The sequence below is a fragment of the Nothobranchius furzeri genome, chromosome 4, assembly GCF_043380555.1.
Source record: "Nothobranchius furzeri strain GRZ-AD chromosome 4, NfurGRZ-RIMD1, whole genome shotgun sequence".
Classification (NCBI taxonomy): Eukaryota; Metazoa; Chordata; class Actinopteri; order Cyprinodontiformes; family Nothobranchiidae; genus Nothobranchius; species Nothobranchius furzeri.
In genome coordinates this window covers 63,671,593-63,691,971 of record NC_091744.1, presented here as the reverse complement: position 1 = coordinate 63,691,971, position 20,379 = coordinate 63,671,593, and the positions used below count along the sequence as shown (strand labels likewise).

Sequence of the window (20,379 nt, the reverse complement as noted above, 5' to 3'; positions counted from 1 at the left end):
ACAATGGGCAGGGCTGAGCCAACCAGCCACAACTGGACAAAAAAGAAAAATGGAGGGCTCCCACACCTACAAACCTGCCCTGAAGTGTTTGTGATAACTTCTAATGAATCCCCCCCCCCTTAAGAGATGTCTTTAATGCAGCCATATTGGAGTGTTTTCCAGCAAGAATTTATTTTTAAGGTCAAGGGTCGGACATTTTTCTGGCAGAATTCATGTTTCTGTCCAGGTCGTCAAGCAGCAAAGCAGGCTCATACCATCACACTAGCACCACCGTGTTTCACTGGTATTATGTCATTTCATCTGAAAAGCGTTGTCAGTTTCATGCCAGACGTAACGGATGTTTTGGATCTGATCTGATTGTTTTTAAAAGGCAAAAACGTTAAACAGTCCATAAGGGGCAACTATGCTATTACAGCACTGTAGTTTAACATTATAGGATGGTTTTAAGATGCCTTTTTAGGTAGGTAGGCAGGTATGTAGGTAAGTAAGTAGGTAGGTAGGTAGATTGGTGAGTAAAAAGTAAGTAATTCGGTAGGTAGGTATGTAGGTAGGTAGGTAGGTAGGCCGGTCGTCAGGTAGGTAGGTAGGTATAGGTAGGTAGGTAGGCCGGTCGTCAGGTAGGTAGGTAGGTATAGGTAGGTAGGTAGGTAGGTAGGTAGGTAGGTAAGTTGGTTGGCAGGTAGGTCAGTTGGTCAGTAGGTAGGTTGGTTGTTAAGTAGGTAGATAAGTAGGTTGGCTGGTTGGTGGGTAGGACTCACATTACGTCCCAGGATTCAGCAGCAGAGTCCAGACCTGGCGTCTCTCTGTGTGTGTCTTTTAGCCGGACACTATGCAATATTTTGAGGTGTTCAGTCCTTTTTATTAATAATATTTGTCTGCGCCTTATTTGCAGTGTTTTAGTTTATTTTTTTTACCAGGTCATGGATTCATTTGTTAGGAGGATTCAGATAAAAGCAGTCTGACTCTGGAGCAAAGGGACATCTGTGACTCTGTGAAACTTTAAACAATTAACAGCTGGAAGAAATAAACACAACTTCTGGAAAAAATGAGTTGTGCTTGCATGGACTAATCTCTCAGATGTCAGGTAAGGTTAAAACAAATCTTACTATTTCTTAAACATGTCAGTGCACCACAGTACAAGCAAACTTCACAGAGAGATTATGCATTAACATTTGTTATCAATATTTGGTGAAAGTTAAAAACACAACACCAGGAACATCATAAAAATGCAAGTGATCAATGCACAGATATCTCTTACTTATTTGCTTCTGAAGAAAATTGATTCATAAACTTTTGTCCACAGCAACACTAATATGTGATGCATGCAGAGGTATTCTGGATCAGTTTGGCTCTACTCTCCGCTGGTCAGATGTCAGAATTTGGCAGCTTTATTTAGTCACATTCTGTTTGTTTTCATATTTTAAGAAAGCATTTGAAAAAAAATTACATTTGAATAACACCAGCTATGCTCACAAAATTCAGATGAATCTGTTCCACTGATTACTTTTCAGGACAATACAATGCCACAAATGCAGAGAAGAAAGTCTTTACAAAAGACTTTCTAACTTACTTATAATTTCAGTTTGAACGTTTAAAATCCAAATGCAAAAATGGAAATTCAGATTCATTAGAACTATTTCTCTGCAATGGACTGGCAATCTGTCCAGGGTGTGCCTGCTGCTGGAGATAGGCAACCCTCTCCCTACAAGGATAAGTGGATGGATGGATGGATGGAACAATTTCTAAACTTTGACGTTTTTCTCCTCTGGCTCATCAGTTTATTGGGGTGTCACATGTTCTGTTCAACTAAACTGTCCTTCTTGAATCATCCCGTCCTGCTGGTTGCTGTCCTGTGTGATGCGCGCATCCCGGCTCCCATGGCAACCTGATAGATCAGCTCCATCAATAATCACGTTATTAGAAAGCGAGAGGATCAGTGATGTCAGCGCTTCGTGTGTGTGTGTGTGTTTGTGCGCGCGCGTGATTCGGGGGAGGCGGGGATGATGCTTTGTCATTGAGGAGCTCAGCATCAGCAGCAGTGTTCTCTCTCACTCCGGCACGTCCGACGCTGAGCACGCTGCATCCTGATGCGCTCCCCGCTGCACTCACTCAGCTTACCTGGATTTACACGCATTCGCCTCTTCTTTTTCTTCATTTATTTATTTATTTGGTACAAATATCTCCGACTGAAGCGGCTGCACACTGTTGACTCATTTCAATGTGTTTGGACCGAAGGAGAGCGGCACGTCCCAAGTGTCAGATAAGAAACGAGCCATCCTGCGGATGCGCCGTCCCCGTTTCGCCTCCATCAGCATCCTAACTGTGTGAGATCCATGACTGATCCATGTTGTGTTTTCACAGGCTGTCTTTAGAGCGCACCTCTCACCAACATGGAGAAATTCCAGTCTTCCATGCGCAAACGGCTGTACAGCTTGCCGCAAAACATTGTGCAAAAAAACACAGACAGTGAAGGAGACAGCGGCGACAAGGACACCAAACGGAAAAGTATTCGACTAAAACAATTGTCCTCTCTGTCTCCGGCGAGCAGTTGCAGGAGCATTGAAGAGGCCAGGAGCGGAGACTTGGACAGGGACGTTACCGTCAAGACCAACTTGAACGGAGACTGCCGCTTTTTCAGAAGCAGCATCTCTTCCATCACCGGACGGCAACCTCCCGGGTCTAATCCCGCGGAGCAGCGGCGCCTCCTCCCTGAGACCGACGCCGGTGCCTATGAGAGTTTACCCGGGGAGCACGGCCCCGGGGCCCAGCAGCGGATAGCCAGAGGGCTGCTCGGCATTCCCGGGCAGCCGTCCGTGTTCGATCAGCCAACTTTTATCAAGTTGGAAGGAACGGAGCAAATAATCCCTGAAGATGAGCGGCTGTACCAGGCGGGCTTCATGCACCGGCAATTTGGGGCAATGCTCCAACCGGGAGTCAACAAGTTTTCCCTGCGGATGCTGGGCAGTGAGAGGGCCGTGGAGCATGAGAGGGAGCGCGTAAAGTCTGCAGGCTTCTGGATAATCCACCCCTACAGTGATTTTAGGTATAATTTAGCTGCACTAAAGCTGCTTTAATGAACGGTGGTGTCTCTGGAGGTGGCGTTGCAGCGATCATTTCCCCACTTATTTGGTCTGCAGTCCGTCGTGCACATTGATGCGTTCAAAATAAACGTTTTAACTAGAAATAACAATAAAGTTTTACATGAATATTTAGAATCAACACAGTTCAATCCATGCTGTTTAAATTACTTAAGTAGATTTTAAAACATTTAGATATAGGCAAAGTAAATATTTACTTAAACATTTATTTAAACTACCATTAAACGGAAGTGTCCTACCACAATAAAAGCAGTAGTAAGAGATCCCCAGTCCAATGTTTTTTGTAGAATTGTGAGTCTTTAACCCCAATCATTTATTAATGTGCTGACAAAAGATCAGTGTTTCGTACAATCTCACTAACAAATAGACTCTGAGCATAGGAGATCTCCTGACCCAACTTTTATTGTGGTAGGCTACATATGTTTTATGGCAATCTGGATTAGCTACAGAAAATTAGAATCACTTAAATGTCAACATCAAAATGTTACTTTACACGTTCAGCTTTGATTCTAAATGTTGAGATGTAACCCACCATATTTAGATTTGATGTTAATAATTTTCTCAACACATTTCACACCCAGTTTTCATGGTTAAAGGAGCTACAACTTACAAAATCTAGCTGCCATTTTAATATTTAACTACAATCAGTACTTCTAAAGGAGGGAGTGGATGATCTTAAGAATCAGCCTACCGTGAGATTGTTTCAAGGTACATGATGATCACAACCATATGCAGAATATGCTCCATAGCCCAAACATGCTTTCTCAGTATAATTTATTTAAAGATTGCACATGCACGTCTTTATTGCAGGTAAACATACAATAATTCAGTAGCATGCAAAATCCTCTAACAGTCCAGCTGTTATCATGCTTTTAAAACAAGGAGGAAACCCGTGTTTTGTTTCTCTTGGAGATGTGTGGGTGTGCATGTAGAGGATTTTATTCAGAAAAAGAGCATAAAGCTATCTAAACACAGCTCATCCCGCCCCTCATCAGTTTATATGCATTCATTATCCCCTCTAAAGTCACTAATCCCTAATTTACCTCCCTTACTGAACCAGAGGCCGGATGTGTATCAGAGAGGGTATTTTCATGACATATAACCTTGAGGCTCACTGTCATCATGTGTGCCATCGCAGTTTTTTTTTCCACTCATCTGAATTGCACTTTTTTAAAGGATTTTAACAGAGGGCAGTGGATTACGGAGGTTGTGGCTGGGTTGGAAAATGGGGTAATCAAAATAGGGTAGCATGACCATTCAAGATATTAGAAGCACACATCAGTGGAGATTATTACAGCACAATTAGTCTAATGGAGCAAAGGCAGTGTGGACGGGGAGGGGATACACCAGAAAACACAGACAGAGGGATGGAGGGAGAGAGAGAGAGAGAGAGAGAGAGAGAGAGAGAGAGAGAGAGAGAGAGAGAGAGAGAGAGAGAGAGAGAGAGAGAGAGAGAGAGAGAGAGAGAGAGAGAGAACATACAGAGGAAACAGAGAGATTGAAATGAAAATGATGTTGTGGGGAATCAGGGCGTCCAGCTGTTAGCTCTGAACACTAGAGGTATGAGGTGCCATCGCTTCGTGCTGGGTCTGGGTCATACTTTGAGCAGGGGGCAGGGTTTTAGGCTCTCAGGATGAATGCTTTCATGCAGATCCTCTTTTTAAAGATTATTCGGGACATTTTTTGTTTGTATGATTTTTGTCTCTGCATGCACGGACAAAATGCATCCTGCAGATCTCGGCTTCATGATGCGTACCCCAGCACATTGTAACACACGCATGTCCTCCTTGTAGCTCTTGCTCATCCAGTAACTGCTGCCTGGTATGAAAGCTTTCTGACAACACAGGAACAGACAAACTGAACTGGCACACTGTGTAAATATGGTTAAAATGATTGCTGGTGGGCCTGAGCCTCAGTACAGGTGTGTGTTAAGCCACTGAGCTGCATGCAGGCTGTTACGCTTCAGCTGCTCTCTGGCAGCAAGAGATAATATCTGTGGTACAAATGTGATCCTTTTTTCAGTTGTCCTGATTGATCTAAGCTCCTTTCACCATTTTAAGCCTTGTTGTGTTCACTTTACTGCTAACTCCCATGACTTTGTCTTAACTTGGTCACACTCTGACCCCAAATGTGCTCCCTTATCCTCACCGGTTCAGGTCCTGCAATGATTTTTTTAAATGTTTAAAAACATTTTTTTCCCATCTCAGCAGGCTGCTGGTTGGATGCACCGACTGGATGGTCTGCAGAGCACGGCAGTAGAACACACTGCCCCATCCACGCCTTTCTCATCCTCTTTTTTTCTTTTTCAAAATGTATTAATTTTTTCCCCCCATCCAGCTGTTCCAGTGTTCCACAGCACTGGTGACGTGTGCAGAGCTGTAATGCTAACTACTTAACATCTGGCTGATGGGAGCTGACTTCTGGAGATGACATGGATTCCCAGGAGATAACGGTGGATTTAGCTGGAGAGGGGATGTGCAATTAGGACCAGTGTGTCAGTGCGCAGAGGCAACGGGCAGATGTGGAGAGAAATGGGAATGCTTTGTTTGGCAGAGAACAACAGAAAGCTGATTAGAACAAATGGTCACCCTGCTCCTGCTGCTTTCCCACTCCATGATGTTTAAAGGTTGAGTAACCACATCAGGTAGATCTGAACTGTCGTCTAGTCTGGATGGAGACTTAAAGACCGAGGATCTTTGTTACTGATCAGAAGCTCAGGGATTCAAGCTGGACCATTGCTAAGCTGTCGCTATTGGGCTTTTACACAAAGGAGTTAACTCTATCTGCTGATCCTGCTCTGGTTCTAACTTCTTTACTGGGAAGTGTGAAATCTTCTCTGTTCTGTCAAAACATGTGAAGCATCTTCTTCTAGTTGCACAGCAACATTTATGTTTATGACGACTGCTTCCTGTTACTATATCATTGAATCAGTTTGCTGTAAACTGTTCGCGTCTTTCAGGCTAAGCATCAATTTACAGCCGAGCCTCCTTTGTTTTAGTAGAAGGAAGCGGATGCTTTCGGGGTCCCATGTCTGTGACCTTTAACCTTTGTTTGTGTCTCTAGTCCAGCCTACGATCAATAACTCAGTGAGACTTTGAGCTTTTATTTCATTATCCCTGATTAGCATGATTTTTTTCTCAGATTTCGAGTGTGTTTAACAGTCCACGACTATTTTGACATGATGCCTGCATCCCCCCGTCGTAGGCCTGTCTCCTCCTGCTGTGGTTTTGTGCTGACCCTGTAGGTGTGCCAGGATCCCGCTGAATCAGTTAGAGGTTAATTAGGGCTCAGAAATTGACCAGACATGTAACTGCACTCAGCTTGGGTGAATGCAGAATGAGGCTGGATAAACAAGCATTTTGCCACATTTAAGTTGTCGATAGCATGGATGGATGTTGTAAAGAGAGCAGCTGATGGTCTCTGATTGTATTTCAGTGAATTGATAATTTAGAGTTTATATTAAATCACATGAAATGACTGGAAACCGCTCAAATAAATGTAGCTGTTTATGCCTCTTTGCCCATTTGGTCAAAACCCCCGCGCTGAGTTATGTGAGTTATATTTTATTTTTATCTTGCTCGGTTAAACGCCGACTCGATTAATTTTCATTGTTTCTGCTCATTTGGACCTTGTTCTGATGGATTCTGAGTATGAATGCGAGAGCTGCAAACAAATTAATTACTATTTTTTATCACCACTTGTTCAGAATGACCTAAAATCTTTTTGCACCCACACAACAATGTTGGGTAACCTGGCCGGGTTCTGTCTGGAAGCAGCGTTCAGACTAAGCTTCACTTTTAAACGAGAAATAATCTGTTGAACATCATCGCCAAATGGCACATCGCTTTTTTTCATTAAGGACTTTGTTGTTAAGGGCATGCAAGCTTTAAAGAAAACGCGGACTGGCATGCATATCTATAAAAATGTTTTTGTTAGGAAACATTTCAAGAATCATGCAGATTTGTGGTCATTTCACACAGTAATCACAACGACAGAAACAAGGTGTTTCTGACCAGGTGCTATGACATTATCTCTTGAGGTAAACCCCAGCAGGGCCCTCTTTTTCTCATTTAATCTTATTTAAAACACCTTAAAAAATGAGAGAAGCAATTCTTTATTGTAATGATTTTATACTATAATATCCTAGACTGCACTTGCATAAAACTGTTCTTATTTGCATGTTTCTTTGTTATTTATCGACATCTATAGTCCCGATGTTAGTGTAAATCTTACAGCCAAATGCTGCTGACATGGTAGAGTTTGACAGATCAAACAAACTCATTCAAAGAAAATAAGAAACAATTTAAGTTTTACTAAATTTGAGAAGGATCTCTTAGTATTCATGACTAATATTTGCGTTGCATATTTAAATGATCCAGATGCAGATTGTTCCTTAAGTGTTGAATTTCTTAAATCAAACATAATCAATCTTTCATGTTCTTGCTAGCTGAATAACATTGTGACTGTAAAGTGTCTCATGCAATGACATTGTTTCCTGCTTTTGCCTCATGTCTCATCTCCTGTCTGCGTTTCAGGTTCTACTGGGACCTGACCATGCTGCTTCTGATGGTGGGAAACCTCATCATCATCCCCGTGGGGATCACCTTCTTCAAGGATGAGCACACGCCACCCTGGATCGTCTTCAATGTCGTGTCAGACACTTTCTTCCTCCTGGATCTTGTCCTCAACTTCCGAACGGGGATCGTCAAGGAGGACAACACAGAGATCATCCTGGACCCACATCAGATCAAGGTCAAGTACCTGAAGAGCTGGTTTGTGGTGGACTTTGTCTCCTCCATACCGGTGGACTACATCTTTCTCATCGTAGAGACTCGGATCGACTCAGACTTTTATAAAACGGCTCGAGCGCTGAGGATCGTCCGCTTCACAAAGATCCTCAGTCTGCTGAGGCTGCTCCGTCTCTCCAGACTCATCCGCTACATCCACCAGTGGGAAGAGGTAGAGGAAGATGCTCACTTTAGGGCCTATATGAGATTTTTATTGCACTTAAACAGTTTCTGATGATCTGATTGGTTGAAAATGTAAACAAATGCTCACAATTTCTCTAAAAAAATCAGAAAATAATCAACATTTTTGTTTATATCTTTCAAAAGCGTCATGTTTTTAGATTTTTTTAGGTGTAGCATTGATACATTTACAACATTCTTTCCAGAACAATTTTGAACATATGGGTTTCGTTGTCTTAAAGTCTGAGACTTCCCATTTTTAACAACAAAAATATTTAGTTTACTTCTTTGACACAAATTAACTTATTTCTATAAATCCACCTATTGTCTCACCAGAAACCTTTTGTACACCTAATGTACATTTTGAATCCCCAGGCTGCTGAAGTTGTGACATCATTGTTGTTTCTGCATTTTCCCTGCCAACAATCACTGCTGTAGGTTTTCCACATGACGTATGATCTTGCCAGCGCCATGGTGCGGATCATGAACCTGATTGGCATGATGCTGCTGCTGTGTCACTGGGACGGCTGTCTGCAGTTCCTGGTGCCCATGCTGCAAGACTTCCCTCCTGACTGCTGGGTCACTAGAAACAAGATGGTGGTAAGCAGATTAATTTGTGAGATGCCAACGTGTTCTTGTAAAAATTTCACAATGGCTCTGAGAGCATTATTAATTTGTGCATATTGTGTAACAACAGAGTCATCAGATCACAGTTTTATTCATTGTAATTATGAAGCTGATCCTTGGTTTTATTGATGTAATAGATAATACATGACTTTAGAAGATAAATTATTATTAATGCACCTTCATGCCATACATTGAAATGCTAGTTTAGATGTTTTGAGTTGAGTTTTGTTGACATGATATGAACTGTTAATGTTTACCTGCTGATCGTTCTCTGACCAGCCAAGACTGACGAGCTAACAGCTAGTTCTAAAGTGCATTGCTGCTACAAAAAAACAAAACAAAACAAAACAAAAACAAAAAACAAATCCAACATCTAAAATGTCTTTGTGGTTTACCCAAATGATATTTGATAATACAATTTTCATTTTCCTTCTGAATAAAAGATCAAGGTTTTTATTTACGTGTTTCGACAACAAATGCTGCTGAAACATGTAAAGGTAAATAAAATCCTTCATCTGTTGCTCTGAAAGAAAAATGAGAAACAAATGTAGAAGAAAAGTAAACAGAATGAACGTTATAGCAATATTCCATAACTTTTACACTACTATAAATGTTGCCAAATACGACTGTATAAACAGTATTCTACAGTTATTTCTATAAGAAACGAGTCTGTAACACTTACAGCCATAATGGATATATGAGGTTTATAAAAAGCTTTGAACAGTCCTTCACATGCTTGAACACTTTTTAATTAGAGTGCTTTTAGGATGACAGCCAGTTTTAACTCATCTGTCTCGGCAGAATTAATCTCAAAAAGCTTTATACATCCTGTAAGATATTTATTCTCCATAACCTTTCCACAGAATCCTGCTTCAAAAGATCCTGAATATCTCTCAAAAGTGATAGTTAGGAAGAGAAAAGTTGATTTCTTTTTTAATTTTAAATACGCGTCACATTAACAAGTGGAACAAAGTCTAAAGAAGACTCATGGAATGGATGTTTGAGTGTTAGATATGAATAAACAGTCAGTGGTTTGCGACCGGAGCATAAAGAGCCAACAAAGCTCCCACAGACAGGAAACAGATAATCTCTCCTCCTCTACATCTCTTCAGAATGACACCTGGGGTCAGCAGTACTCCTATGCCCTCTTCAAAGCCATGAGTCACATGCTGTGCATCGGCTACGGCCTCTACCCCCCCATCGGCATGGGTGACGTCTGGCTCACCATCCTCAGCATGATTGTGGGCGCTACCTGCTTTGCCATGTTTGTGGGGCACGCCACTGCTCTCATCCAGTCTCTGGACTCCTCCAGGAGGCAGTACCAAGAAAAGGTGGGGGTTTCCAAACTTGTGTTAATCAGCTTCAAGCAAGCTTCAACACTTTTCTTAACAGATCGACCACTACCTGATGAGGGTTTTAGTCCCAAAGTCCTATTGAAACAAGAACAGAACTTTCCTGAAATAAACAAAACATAAAGTGTTATAAATTAAAAATATCCCAAAAATATGTTGATGTCTGAATGAAAAGTCAAGTATTATAATACGTAATAAGCATTATAACATTTTATATTATATATATATATATATATATATATATATATATATATATATATATATATATATATATATATATATATTTATATGAGATTCCTTTATTTATAAATCTTTTGGGCATAATTATAGAAATGTAGATCAAGTAAGTAGTTAAGTTAAATCTGAAGCTACACCTCAACACTGATTCTCGATGTATATTTGAATGATCATTAGTTTTTAGAATATTTTGTTTCATTACAGTAAGATCTTGATCTACATAATTATTACTTACTATGAATATTCCTCCAGTTTTACTGAGCTAAAAGAGATTTTCCATAGACCGGTTAAAACCACAGAAAGCATTTTGTCCACAAATGATTTGCTGGGAACAATATTTTAATGTTACACCTGTTTAAAACTGATTTAAAGGGTCATAGTGCACATCAGGTGAGCTGCAGGGCAAAAAAGGCACCCTCAGCAAATCAGAAACACCCTAAACGAACAAAGCAAATCACCATTTGATGTTTGAGCCTCTGGTTCTGACAGATAAAAAGAGACAGATCTGGGTCAGATTTAATCAAACTGAAGCAGATGCTTATGGCAGGACATCCCATACATCCAGTAGGCACTGTGATCTCTCCCGGTGCTCTGCTTCTAGAGTACACTGCTGAAGGACACTGTGGTTAATGTCATTAGCTGCAGCCTGCAGAGCGCGACTGTAATTGTCAGATGGGGCCGAGCCACCATGCTGCACTGAGAGCAGGTTTCACAGATGGCCTGACAGTTGACTGTTAACATAATGAGATACATTACAGTCCACCTCTGAGCCAGCACATCAATCAGGTTAATATATTCATTCTGACATGACTTTGCATTTTGCCTTTGTGACAAAAGCAGCTACATTTATCTTGCGGTTGCTTCAGCGGCATGTAAATTTGATCGGTTTGATCTTTTCACAGCACCTGTTGTCTTGTTGTTGCAGTATAAACAAGTGGAGCAGTACATGTCTTTCCACAAGCTCCCCGCTGATATGCGGCAAAGGATTCACGACTACTACGAACACCGTTATCAGGGGAAGATGTTTGATGAGGAGAGCATCCTGGAGGAGCTGAATGAGCCTCTAAGAGAGGTCAGAGTTGCCCCACGCTGCCCATGTTCCCGGGTTGTAATTCCTTTTCTACAATAATAATTTGTTTATGAATCTAAAAGTCATCATGCAGGTTTAAGGTTAAGTAAGACAGACTCATTTTATTTATTTGAGGTTTAAGAGCATCCTTGTTCCAATTGATGCAGAGATAAAAATTAATATAATCCAATATGGCTGCCTTACTTTCCATGATAATGTTAACAGTCATGTAATCTGATTAGCAACGGCCGTATGAGGGCAGAGAACCTTATTAACCAAGCTCTAAGCTGCTTTTATAATGATTGAAATGTACACACGTAGCAGCACGGATGTTGCAAAGGCCTAATTTCTGCTAATAATAAAAATAATAATATCTTTTCTCTCCGTCTCCTGCAGGAAATCATCAATTTTAATTGTCGCAAACTTGTGGCCTCCATGCCCCTGTTCGCCCACGCAGACCCCAACTTTGTCACCTCCATGCTGACCAAGCTGCGCTTCGAGGTCTTCCAGCCGGGCGACTACATCATCAGGGAAGGCACCATTGGCAAGAAGATGTACTTCATCCAGCATGGTGTGGTCAGCGTTCTCACCAAGAGCAACAAAGACACCAAGCTGACAGACGGCTCTTATTTTGGAGGTGAAGTCTGCACGCACTAGATTTGCTTTGCAATGTATTCAAATGAGTGGTGACTGTAAAGATTTGTTTTGATTTAGTTTGTGCGGGCACTCAACAGATTAACTTCCCTCCCCGGTGGCTGCAGCTGGTTATAATCGTCATCTCCTTAAAAGGGCTCGGGCACTAAGAGGAAAGCTTTGCAATCTTTGAGTCCATCTGTGGAGTTTTGCCCTTTGTTTAAAGCTAAAATCCAGAACTTTCCATTTGTCTTTGTCTCGGTTGCATCATCTCTGCATGCAGCAGTGCAGCAAAGGGACACATCATCAGATGTTACTGTAACATGGATTTTTTTAGGTTGTAGTAAAATATTGCTAAATATGACTCCGCAGCATTCATTTCAGGTGAATTTTAACATGGAGCCAATGGCACTTTCAAACAATGTTCCTCATGCATGGAATATGAGTGAGCATTGAAAATATACCAAGTCTCGTGTTTCATGTAATTATTGCATTAGGTTAGTAAAAATCACACCGAAAAATAAGAACAAAGGTTTTTGGTATTTTTGAAGTAAAATGCTCAATGTGTTGCTGTTTCTTTTTTATTTAATGGGGCATTGTTTTATTTTTTCTGATCTGGCATGACAGATGAGGTCAGGACTGACTGTAAGCTGCAGAAATTGCATTAAGTGCACCATCTGTGGGTTTCTGAAGCATCCGTCTCTGTCGTCTCACAATAATATGATTATTTGTCACTTTTCTTTTTGTAAATGGATCTCAAACAACATGAACTCAGTGTGTGTGCATCACACATCTTGCATAAGAGGAAATTATTATATAATGCTTCATATTAATGATCTCTCCCTTTTTAATCCCTGCTGTTAATACCTGTCTTAGACGCTGCAGGAAATCTGATAAAGATGTGGAGCAAACATCTGAACTTTCATTTTCCCCTCTGCTTGTAGAAATCTGCCTGCTGACTCGAGGCAGGAGGACGGCCAGCGTGAGAGCAGATAACTACTGCCGGCTGTACTCGCTGTCCGTAGACAACTTCAACGAGGTGCTGGAGGAGTATCCCATGATGAGGAGGGCGTTTGAGGCTGTGGCGCTCGACCGCCTCGACCGAATTGGTGAGGAAAAAGGCAGCGGTAATGAAAAGTGAAGCCAAAGTAGAGTTTCATGTTGATCTGGAAACTTACATTCTCAACAGCATGAGGCCAAACTGAGGTTGATCCTCGAGGAATCCTGAAATAAGAGCCTTCTTTGGCTCTAAAGATCACATGTTCTCAAGTTCTGTCAAATAAGTGATTTTAAAAGATTTTGGACTTAATTTTTTAAAAACTTTTCCTGATGTTTTACTTCTCATCCAAAAGGCATTTTCAGTGAAATCTAAAAAGTACAAAGTGAGTTTTTCTTCGCAGTTTTCAAATGAGTCCAAAGCTCCTGAGACGATAAGAGAATTATCTTCAACAGTCAGCAAAACAAACAAACAAACAAACAAACAAACAAACAAACAAACAGACAGACAGACAGACAGACAGACAAACTAAGAAACCTTACGTCATTTAAAAAACACTTTAAGGTTGCCATGCTTTGCGTTAACTTGATGAGGCAGTCTGCAGCAGCATGCTCCATAAGGTCTCAATAGCACACCTGACAACTTTCATATTTTATAATAACTAAAAAGTTTGTTTTGATCATTTTCCTGACATTTTGTGAAACAAACAAATAACCACACACACACACACACACACACACACACACACACACACACACACACACACACACACACACACACACACACACACACACACACACACACACACACACACACACACACACACACACACACACAAGGTTAAACTTAATGAAAAAAGTGGAAACAATATTTATTTAAAAAATGCATAAATAAAACATCTGTGACAAAAGTCTGATGCTGTTGGTTCTGCTCTAAGGATTCCTGTGCAGGTTGACTGAATTTCAGTCTTAGTCATTATAGTGGTCACCAGCTGCTATCTAGTGATGGAGTCAGCCTAAAAATGACTTAGAAATTGCTTTAGGTATGGGGGGTGGAACAGAGAGGATCAGGGTAAAAACGCTGGTTTAAATTACACTTTTTATTTTACAGTCCAAACAATGATCTGTGATAAATGCAAATGTTACACTAGTGATCACTCTGATTGCTAAAATAGTTTTAAACTGTTGTAAATGATCAGATCTAAAGTGTTATACAGAAAGTAATTTTTTATGCTGATAATAATAAATCATTGTAAGATAATAAAACAGGTTTTCCTACAGAGTGGGGATTTTATTTATATATATTTTAATGAATAAGTTTTTTTTATTAGTTAGTAGAGTGTCGCGTTGGGAGCTCGGAGGATGTTTGGACCCAAAATGCAGACACCCAGAACGACATGAGGCAGGAGTAGATGTAAATGAAAACTTTTCTTTATTAGGAAGCAGAACAAAAATTTCCTAAAGGGCAGGAAGCCAAAACCCAATGTCCTTAAAACCTGGAGAACGAAAGCTCACTTAAGAGCACAAAATCTAGAGACCTAGTGACCAACAAAACACTAAGACACAGACAGGGTTTTATACATTGGGGAGGATGAGAGGGAGATGAACTGCAGGTGTGTGGGGAGAGAGCGACCAGGTGAACTGAGTTACTAATCAGGGAGGAAACTAACATGACCTAAGAATAAAACCTAAAGACAAGAAGAGCAGGAAACATAACTAATAATCTAAGGGAGGAGAAAAACCTCAAACATCGATGGGAAAAACACACTAGAGAGACTAATAACATGAACAGCTGTAGCTAAAGGAAAATGACCTAAGAGAAAAACCTAAAGACCAGAAGCGCAGAAAACATAACTAATATTCTAAGGGGGGAGCTCAAACTAAAGGAAAAACACTACAGAAAGAAAAACTACAGGGGCGTGACTAAAGGGGGCCATGGGAGCACAGGACCTGGGAGGGCAATATCTGAGGAGGGAAACCTAGAGGGCTGAAGATCTGGTGAAAAAAGGAGAACACCAGGAGACACATGAGGAAGATGCAGACAAGGACACATGAGGGTGCTAGGAGACACAAAAGGAGAACCTAGAGAGGGATGGAGAACACAAGGAGACACATGAGGGGAGATGCAGACGCAGACCATGACATAGAGGTGCACTGATTGTTGTGCAGCTGAAAGAATATTACCTTTCAAAATATTTAAAAACACACCAGATGGAAAATTTGGATTTTTAGAAGTAAAAATGTCAACATGGGGCATCTGTGGACAAACGAAGGACCAGAAAAAAATAAAATAAAATATGAATTTTGACTTTCAGGTGCTCTAAGCACTGTTTAAGCCAAACATGTTGGCTGTCTTTGTTGTTTATTATTATTATTGTTTTCTTCCATCTTGTGTTTTGTGATTGCTGTGGATGTAGTCTAGAGTTTGTAGAGTGGTGAGTGGGGTTTGTGGCTTTTATAACATCATGCTTATAACATTTTTCAAATAAATTCAAATTCATAATAATCAATTAGGTAAATTAAATTCATTAATGCAAATGATTTGTTAAAATCCAACAAAAAAAAAGATGTCGCCATGGAAACAACAATCATTTTGTATAAATTCTGCTCTTCAACAAGACATACCTGTTTATGGAAAACTGTTTTATAACTCAGAGTTAAAAGTAAATTAAGTGTTCATACTAATTTAGAATGCTTAATTGAATTTAATTAATTTCATTTAGAAAACACAGTCAGGGTCACAATTTAATATGACTATTTGACTAAATTAATTCAGTGTTAGCGTAGCATGACTGGGTCCTTATTATTAAGCTATTTGAAAGAAAACAATAAGGACAGGACACCAAATTCCTTTTATCAGATCATCATTTTCTTCTCATGATTTATGATGATGTTTGATGAAAGGATTCAGTTTTAATCTTTCAGATTTTTCTGTTGATTTAGAACCATTCAGTCATAAATGTGACAAAAGTGTTGCTGTTCTCTGTATATTAGTTTTGAGCTGTTCCTGATGAGAACCGATGGAGATGTTTTATTACAGAATAACTAGTTTAATCATGTTGGCTGCAGATAACCCAATCTTGGTGGTATTCTGTTCTATTGAACGAGTCACTTAAATAAGATGCTGTTTTGTTTTTTCTTCACAGGGAAAAGAAACTCTATTCTTCAACATAAGGTCCAGCACCACCAGAGTTCAGGCACATTAAACCTTCATGAAACAGAAATCATCCAAAGAATAGTCCAGCATGACCGTGACATGGCCCAGTGCACGCAGCTGATCCAAACCAGCACAGCACCCACCTTAAACTCTCCGGCGGCTCCTCCATCCCCCACCCCTCTCATCTGGACCCCGCTGGTCCAGGCTCCGCTCCAGGCCGCTGCTGCCACCACACCTCTGGCACTGGCCTTAGCTCACCACTCCACGCTGCCTCCAATCCTCCTCCACAACCCTCTGATACCCGGTTCTGCTCCTGGAAAGGACCACAGTAGCCTTCTGAAGAGGGTTCAGATCGGAGCCTCCGGTAGCTGTGGTTCAGGTTCTCCTACCAGCCCGGCTAAAACCAGAACTGTGGTTGAGACTCCGATTTTGGGGTTCTCCGAGACACAGCATCACTACACCGGACTCTTGTCTCCCTCTCTACCTCCACAGCCCATCTTCACCAGCAGCCTGCAGCCAGTAACCCATCTACCCCCTCACCTCCCCCACCCCAGCATGTCTTCGGTGTTCCCCATCAGCCAGACCACCGTCTCCTATGCCTGCTCTGCTCAGCTCCACTCCCAGCACTTCCACGGTGCTATGACCACTCCACCTCTAGGTTTGCTTCAGCAGGGGGTGCCGGGGAGGCTGACTGGAAGATATCCAGCCACCAGCATCACCCCCCTGATCTGCAGCTCATTGAACCCCATTCTAAGCCAGCTGCAGCAGACCTGTCCTTCCTCCTGCATTCAGCTAACAGGGCTCAGTCACGAAGCAGCCAGCAGCACATCCACCCATGTCAACCCCCCACATTGTCCAGTCATCACCAGCTGCCAGTCCACTGGATTTAATCCTCCAGTGCCCCCCAGAAGAGCTGGGGCTGCAGCCTCTTTGGCCCAGCACACCCTGTCAGGACTGCACTCTGTATTACTCCCCCAGGTTCTCCCCGAACACTCAGCCCTCGCCGCCCTGGCCCAGTACGGCTCAACTGAGGACTCGCCCAGCTGCACGCCTCCCATCCACACTCCAAATACACAGAGCCCTATGCAGGGACATAGACTTTATCACAGTGAGTCCCCCAGCGCCACAGGCTCCCCCGACTCTGTCACCCTTCCCGCCTCATGTCCTGTCAGGGGGGCCTCCTCTCTAAGAGAAACGGCTGACTTGGATGTTTTTACCCAGGAAATAAAGACAATCTCAGGCTCTCACAGCTGTCCACACCAGGAACAGCCTTTGGTCATGAGCAGCTCATCACCTTGGTCAGCGGGGGTCCTCTCCTCCCCCATGGCGGTTAGGAACCCCTACAGTCCGATCCCCGGCCAAACTGCTGCTGTGAGTTGGACGCATACAGGACCTGAACCTCTGGACCAGTCTGCCAGTCCTCCTGTTACACCACCCACCAAAATGTTGGAGAGCGAATACAAACAGTCCAAATTCCCCTCTAACTTGTGACTCGTTTAGTACCTGAGCAGGACTAAGTGGGCGGGACTAATCAGACTGTAGACAGTTTTTATTCAGAGTGAATGGATTACAAATGATGGACAACTACAGTTATTTTTTTCTATTGAACACAAAATCTTTGATGATACAACCGAAAAGGATTGATGGATCTATATTTAAAACCCATGGAGATATAAATTGTTATATATAGACACACACACACACATATACATATGTGTGTGTGTGTGTTATATTCTAACCTTATGCTGTGATTTGTCATCAGTCTTTGTTTAAAACAATCTCGTCTGTTCTTTAATCATCTTTAGCTGCACTTGTTTAGTTGAAAGCCTGTCTGCAACGTTCTCCATTTATGAACAAAACCAAAAATGATCGTTGTCTGTTTATGTCCTTTTGTAAAAGAGCGCTGGTAGAGTTGAGTGTGACGTGAACGCTGCTCCTCACGATGGCGTGTTTTCCAAGATAGCAATATTGCACCCCCGAATGGGTCACGCAAATCAGAGCAAACAAACTGGTGAATGTACCAACTGAGTGGGAGAACCGTTTGAATGTGTGAAACATGAAGGAAAAGGAGCCACAAAACAGGTACAGAGCAGCCACCTGGGCTGAGGTCTGTGTGCCGTGACCGCTGTATGCAATAACCTGTTTTATTTTTACTTTTACTGGGATGTGAAGACACTGTGAATTGAACCACTTGTGTCAAAGATTATAGATACAATAAGGGAACTGAATTTAAAAATATAAGCAATTGTGAATAATTAAGAATCTTCAAACCAGTAATGCACTAAGATCGATGTGAATGTTTCTCGCACCAGTCAAAGGGCTAAAAAGCAGTTTCCCGGACTCATGGTTGACCTGAAAATCCCGACAGGTCATATTGCTGCATATTTACCTCTCTCACTGTGCAATGTTTGATTGTAAGAATCTGGCATCTGCTGTTGCTGCTTTGTGATGCTATGCTGAATCAAAAAGGGACTACTTTCTAAACCAACCTAAGTAAATCCTTCTACTAGTTAATGTTTTAGATGATTAGTTCTCTCTAAACCCTGGTCGCCACATGAAGCCATTGGAGAATCCTGTGCAGCGGCATTACTCCACCTGAGGTTTGCTTTGTCACTGGAGCTCCTTAGAGGAGGGGTGATGCTGTCAGTCCAGTCAGCACCGCTGGACTCGGTCCTTCATCTTTATTCTCCTCCACCACCTGCCAGCAGCATCAGCTGGGGTTCACTTCAGCTTTATTTTGACTACGGTGTAAAACCATCCACCTCTTTATTAGTTTATCATTTGTTGCCTTCTTTGAAAACCACCAAATCTGATAATTTAATCCTGTATGTTAGGCACATTTTATTTTAGCTACTGAAATCAACGCAATAAAAATGACATATGGTCACTGACCCTCATCCTCGCTTTTGATTTCTTTTTGAAGAGCGCAGTAACGCGGCATGAGGAAAATCTGATGAAAATGAAGGGGAAGTCTCCGGCTTTAAGCCGGATTATAAAATAGAGAACAGCGTGCTGTTGTTTGGTGCCAAATTTCTAAATAGCCAGGATTATAATCTGCCCGATATTCAATACAAAGAAAATGATTTGCGTATTCACAGACTGTTAAGTGGTGGATTAGTAAGTAAATAGATATTTAATTTGGTGCTGCTTCTAAGGTTGATTGAGCTAAGCTCCTTCTTTTCAGATGAAACTGTCAGGCTGATTAAAAGCAAATAAATAAATAAAACCACAGCCTTTCCTGGACAACAAATCCACATATATTAATAACCACATTTAAGTGATTTAATTTAATTTATTTATAATAATTAATTAGATTTTTCATTTACATTGAATCATCAATAAAACTTATTTTTATGAGAAACATGATTCACATGTTTTTAAAAGCTGCTACTTTCTAAAGGAATTACTCTTTGGAGTTACATCATTAAAAAGAAAATGAATTCTATGTGTTAAAACTGAATTTCACTAAAGTAAAATAGTTTTAATCAGATTAAAAAAAAAATCCGGAGGACACCTGAATCCTGAAATAAAATTCAGATTTTCTTCCACAGGACAGATGAGATGCAAAACTAAGACTGTAAATGTTTTTCATTTAACTTCAAACTGTAAAATTTTATTTTCCCTGATTACTGTACTTAAAGTAAGTACACTAGGTAATTATGTGTTAGAGCTCCTAATACTTACAAAGTAAAGTCAACTTAAATACAACTTACATTAACTAAGTCAAACTAGAACAAAGTACTTAGAAATGTGTTTACTGAACTAGTATTTCTGAGCAGTATATACTTAAGCATTAGTAAACCGTAAGCTAACTTTTCAGTATGCTGTACAAGTTTGTCTAAGTTAATTACATAAGTGTATTTTTACTTTGTTAACCTTAGTAGTTCAAACACCTGATTTTCCTAGTGCCGTATACTTATTATTTATGCAATAATCATTTTAAATATTTGACCTAAGGTTTAAATTCTAATTCAAGTCTGATCTCACCAATCTAGGCTGTTTTGGGTTGTGGGAGTTCAGGAGGTAGAGTGGGTTGTCCAGTAATTGAAGGGTTGTAGGATCGATCCTGGCAGAGAATGCTGCTGTTGTGTCCTTGGGCAAGGCACTTAACCTGTCTTGTCTGCTGGTGGTCTGAGGGACTGATGACGCCAGTGCTCAGCAGCCTCGCCTCTGTCAGTGTGCCCCAGGACAGCTGTGGATACATTGTAGCTCCTCATCACCAGGAATGTGTGAGTGAATGGGT

General features: G+C 41.2%; 1 protein-coding gene across 1 annotated transcript; it reads left to right on the top strand.

The window, feature by feature from the left end:
* Positions 1-897: 897 nt before the first annotated feature.
* LOC107388618 (potassium/sodium hyperpolarization-activated cyclic nucleotide-gated channel 3) lies at positions 898-20,313 on the top strand. Its single transcript, XM_015964206.3, has 8 exons — positions 898-3,043; positions 7,634-8,057; positions 8,504-8,665; positions 9,805-10,023; positions 11,207-11,353; positions 11,747-11,987; positions 12,928-13,092; positions 16,126-20,313. The coding sequence occupies exons 1-8, from the start codon at positions 2,391-2,393 to the stop codon at positions 17,625-17,627; spliced, it is 3,513 nt and encodes a 1,170-aa protein (XP_015819692.1). The 5' UTR covers positions 898-2,390; the 3' UTR covers positions 17,628-20,313.
* The last annotated feature ends 66 nt before the right edge of the window (positions 20,314-20,379 follow it).

Excerpts from the sequence above, each read along its gene's own strand:
- LOC107388618 (XM_015964206.3), top strand. The coding sequence starts at position 2,391 with ATGGAGAAATTCCAGTCTTCCATGCGCAAACGGCTGTACAGCTTGCCG. Across the intron at positions 8,666-9,804 it reads TCACTAGAAACAAGATGGTG|AATGACACCTGGGGTCAGCA; the intron begins GTAAGCAGATTA and ends ACATCTCTTCAG. Across the intron at positions 11,354-11,746 it reads TGAATGAGCCTCTAAGAGAG|GAAATCATCAATTTTAATTG; the intron begins GTCAGAGTTGCC and ends CGTCTCCTGCAG.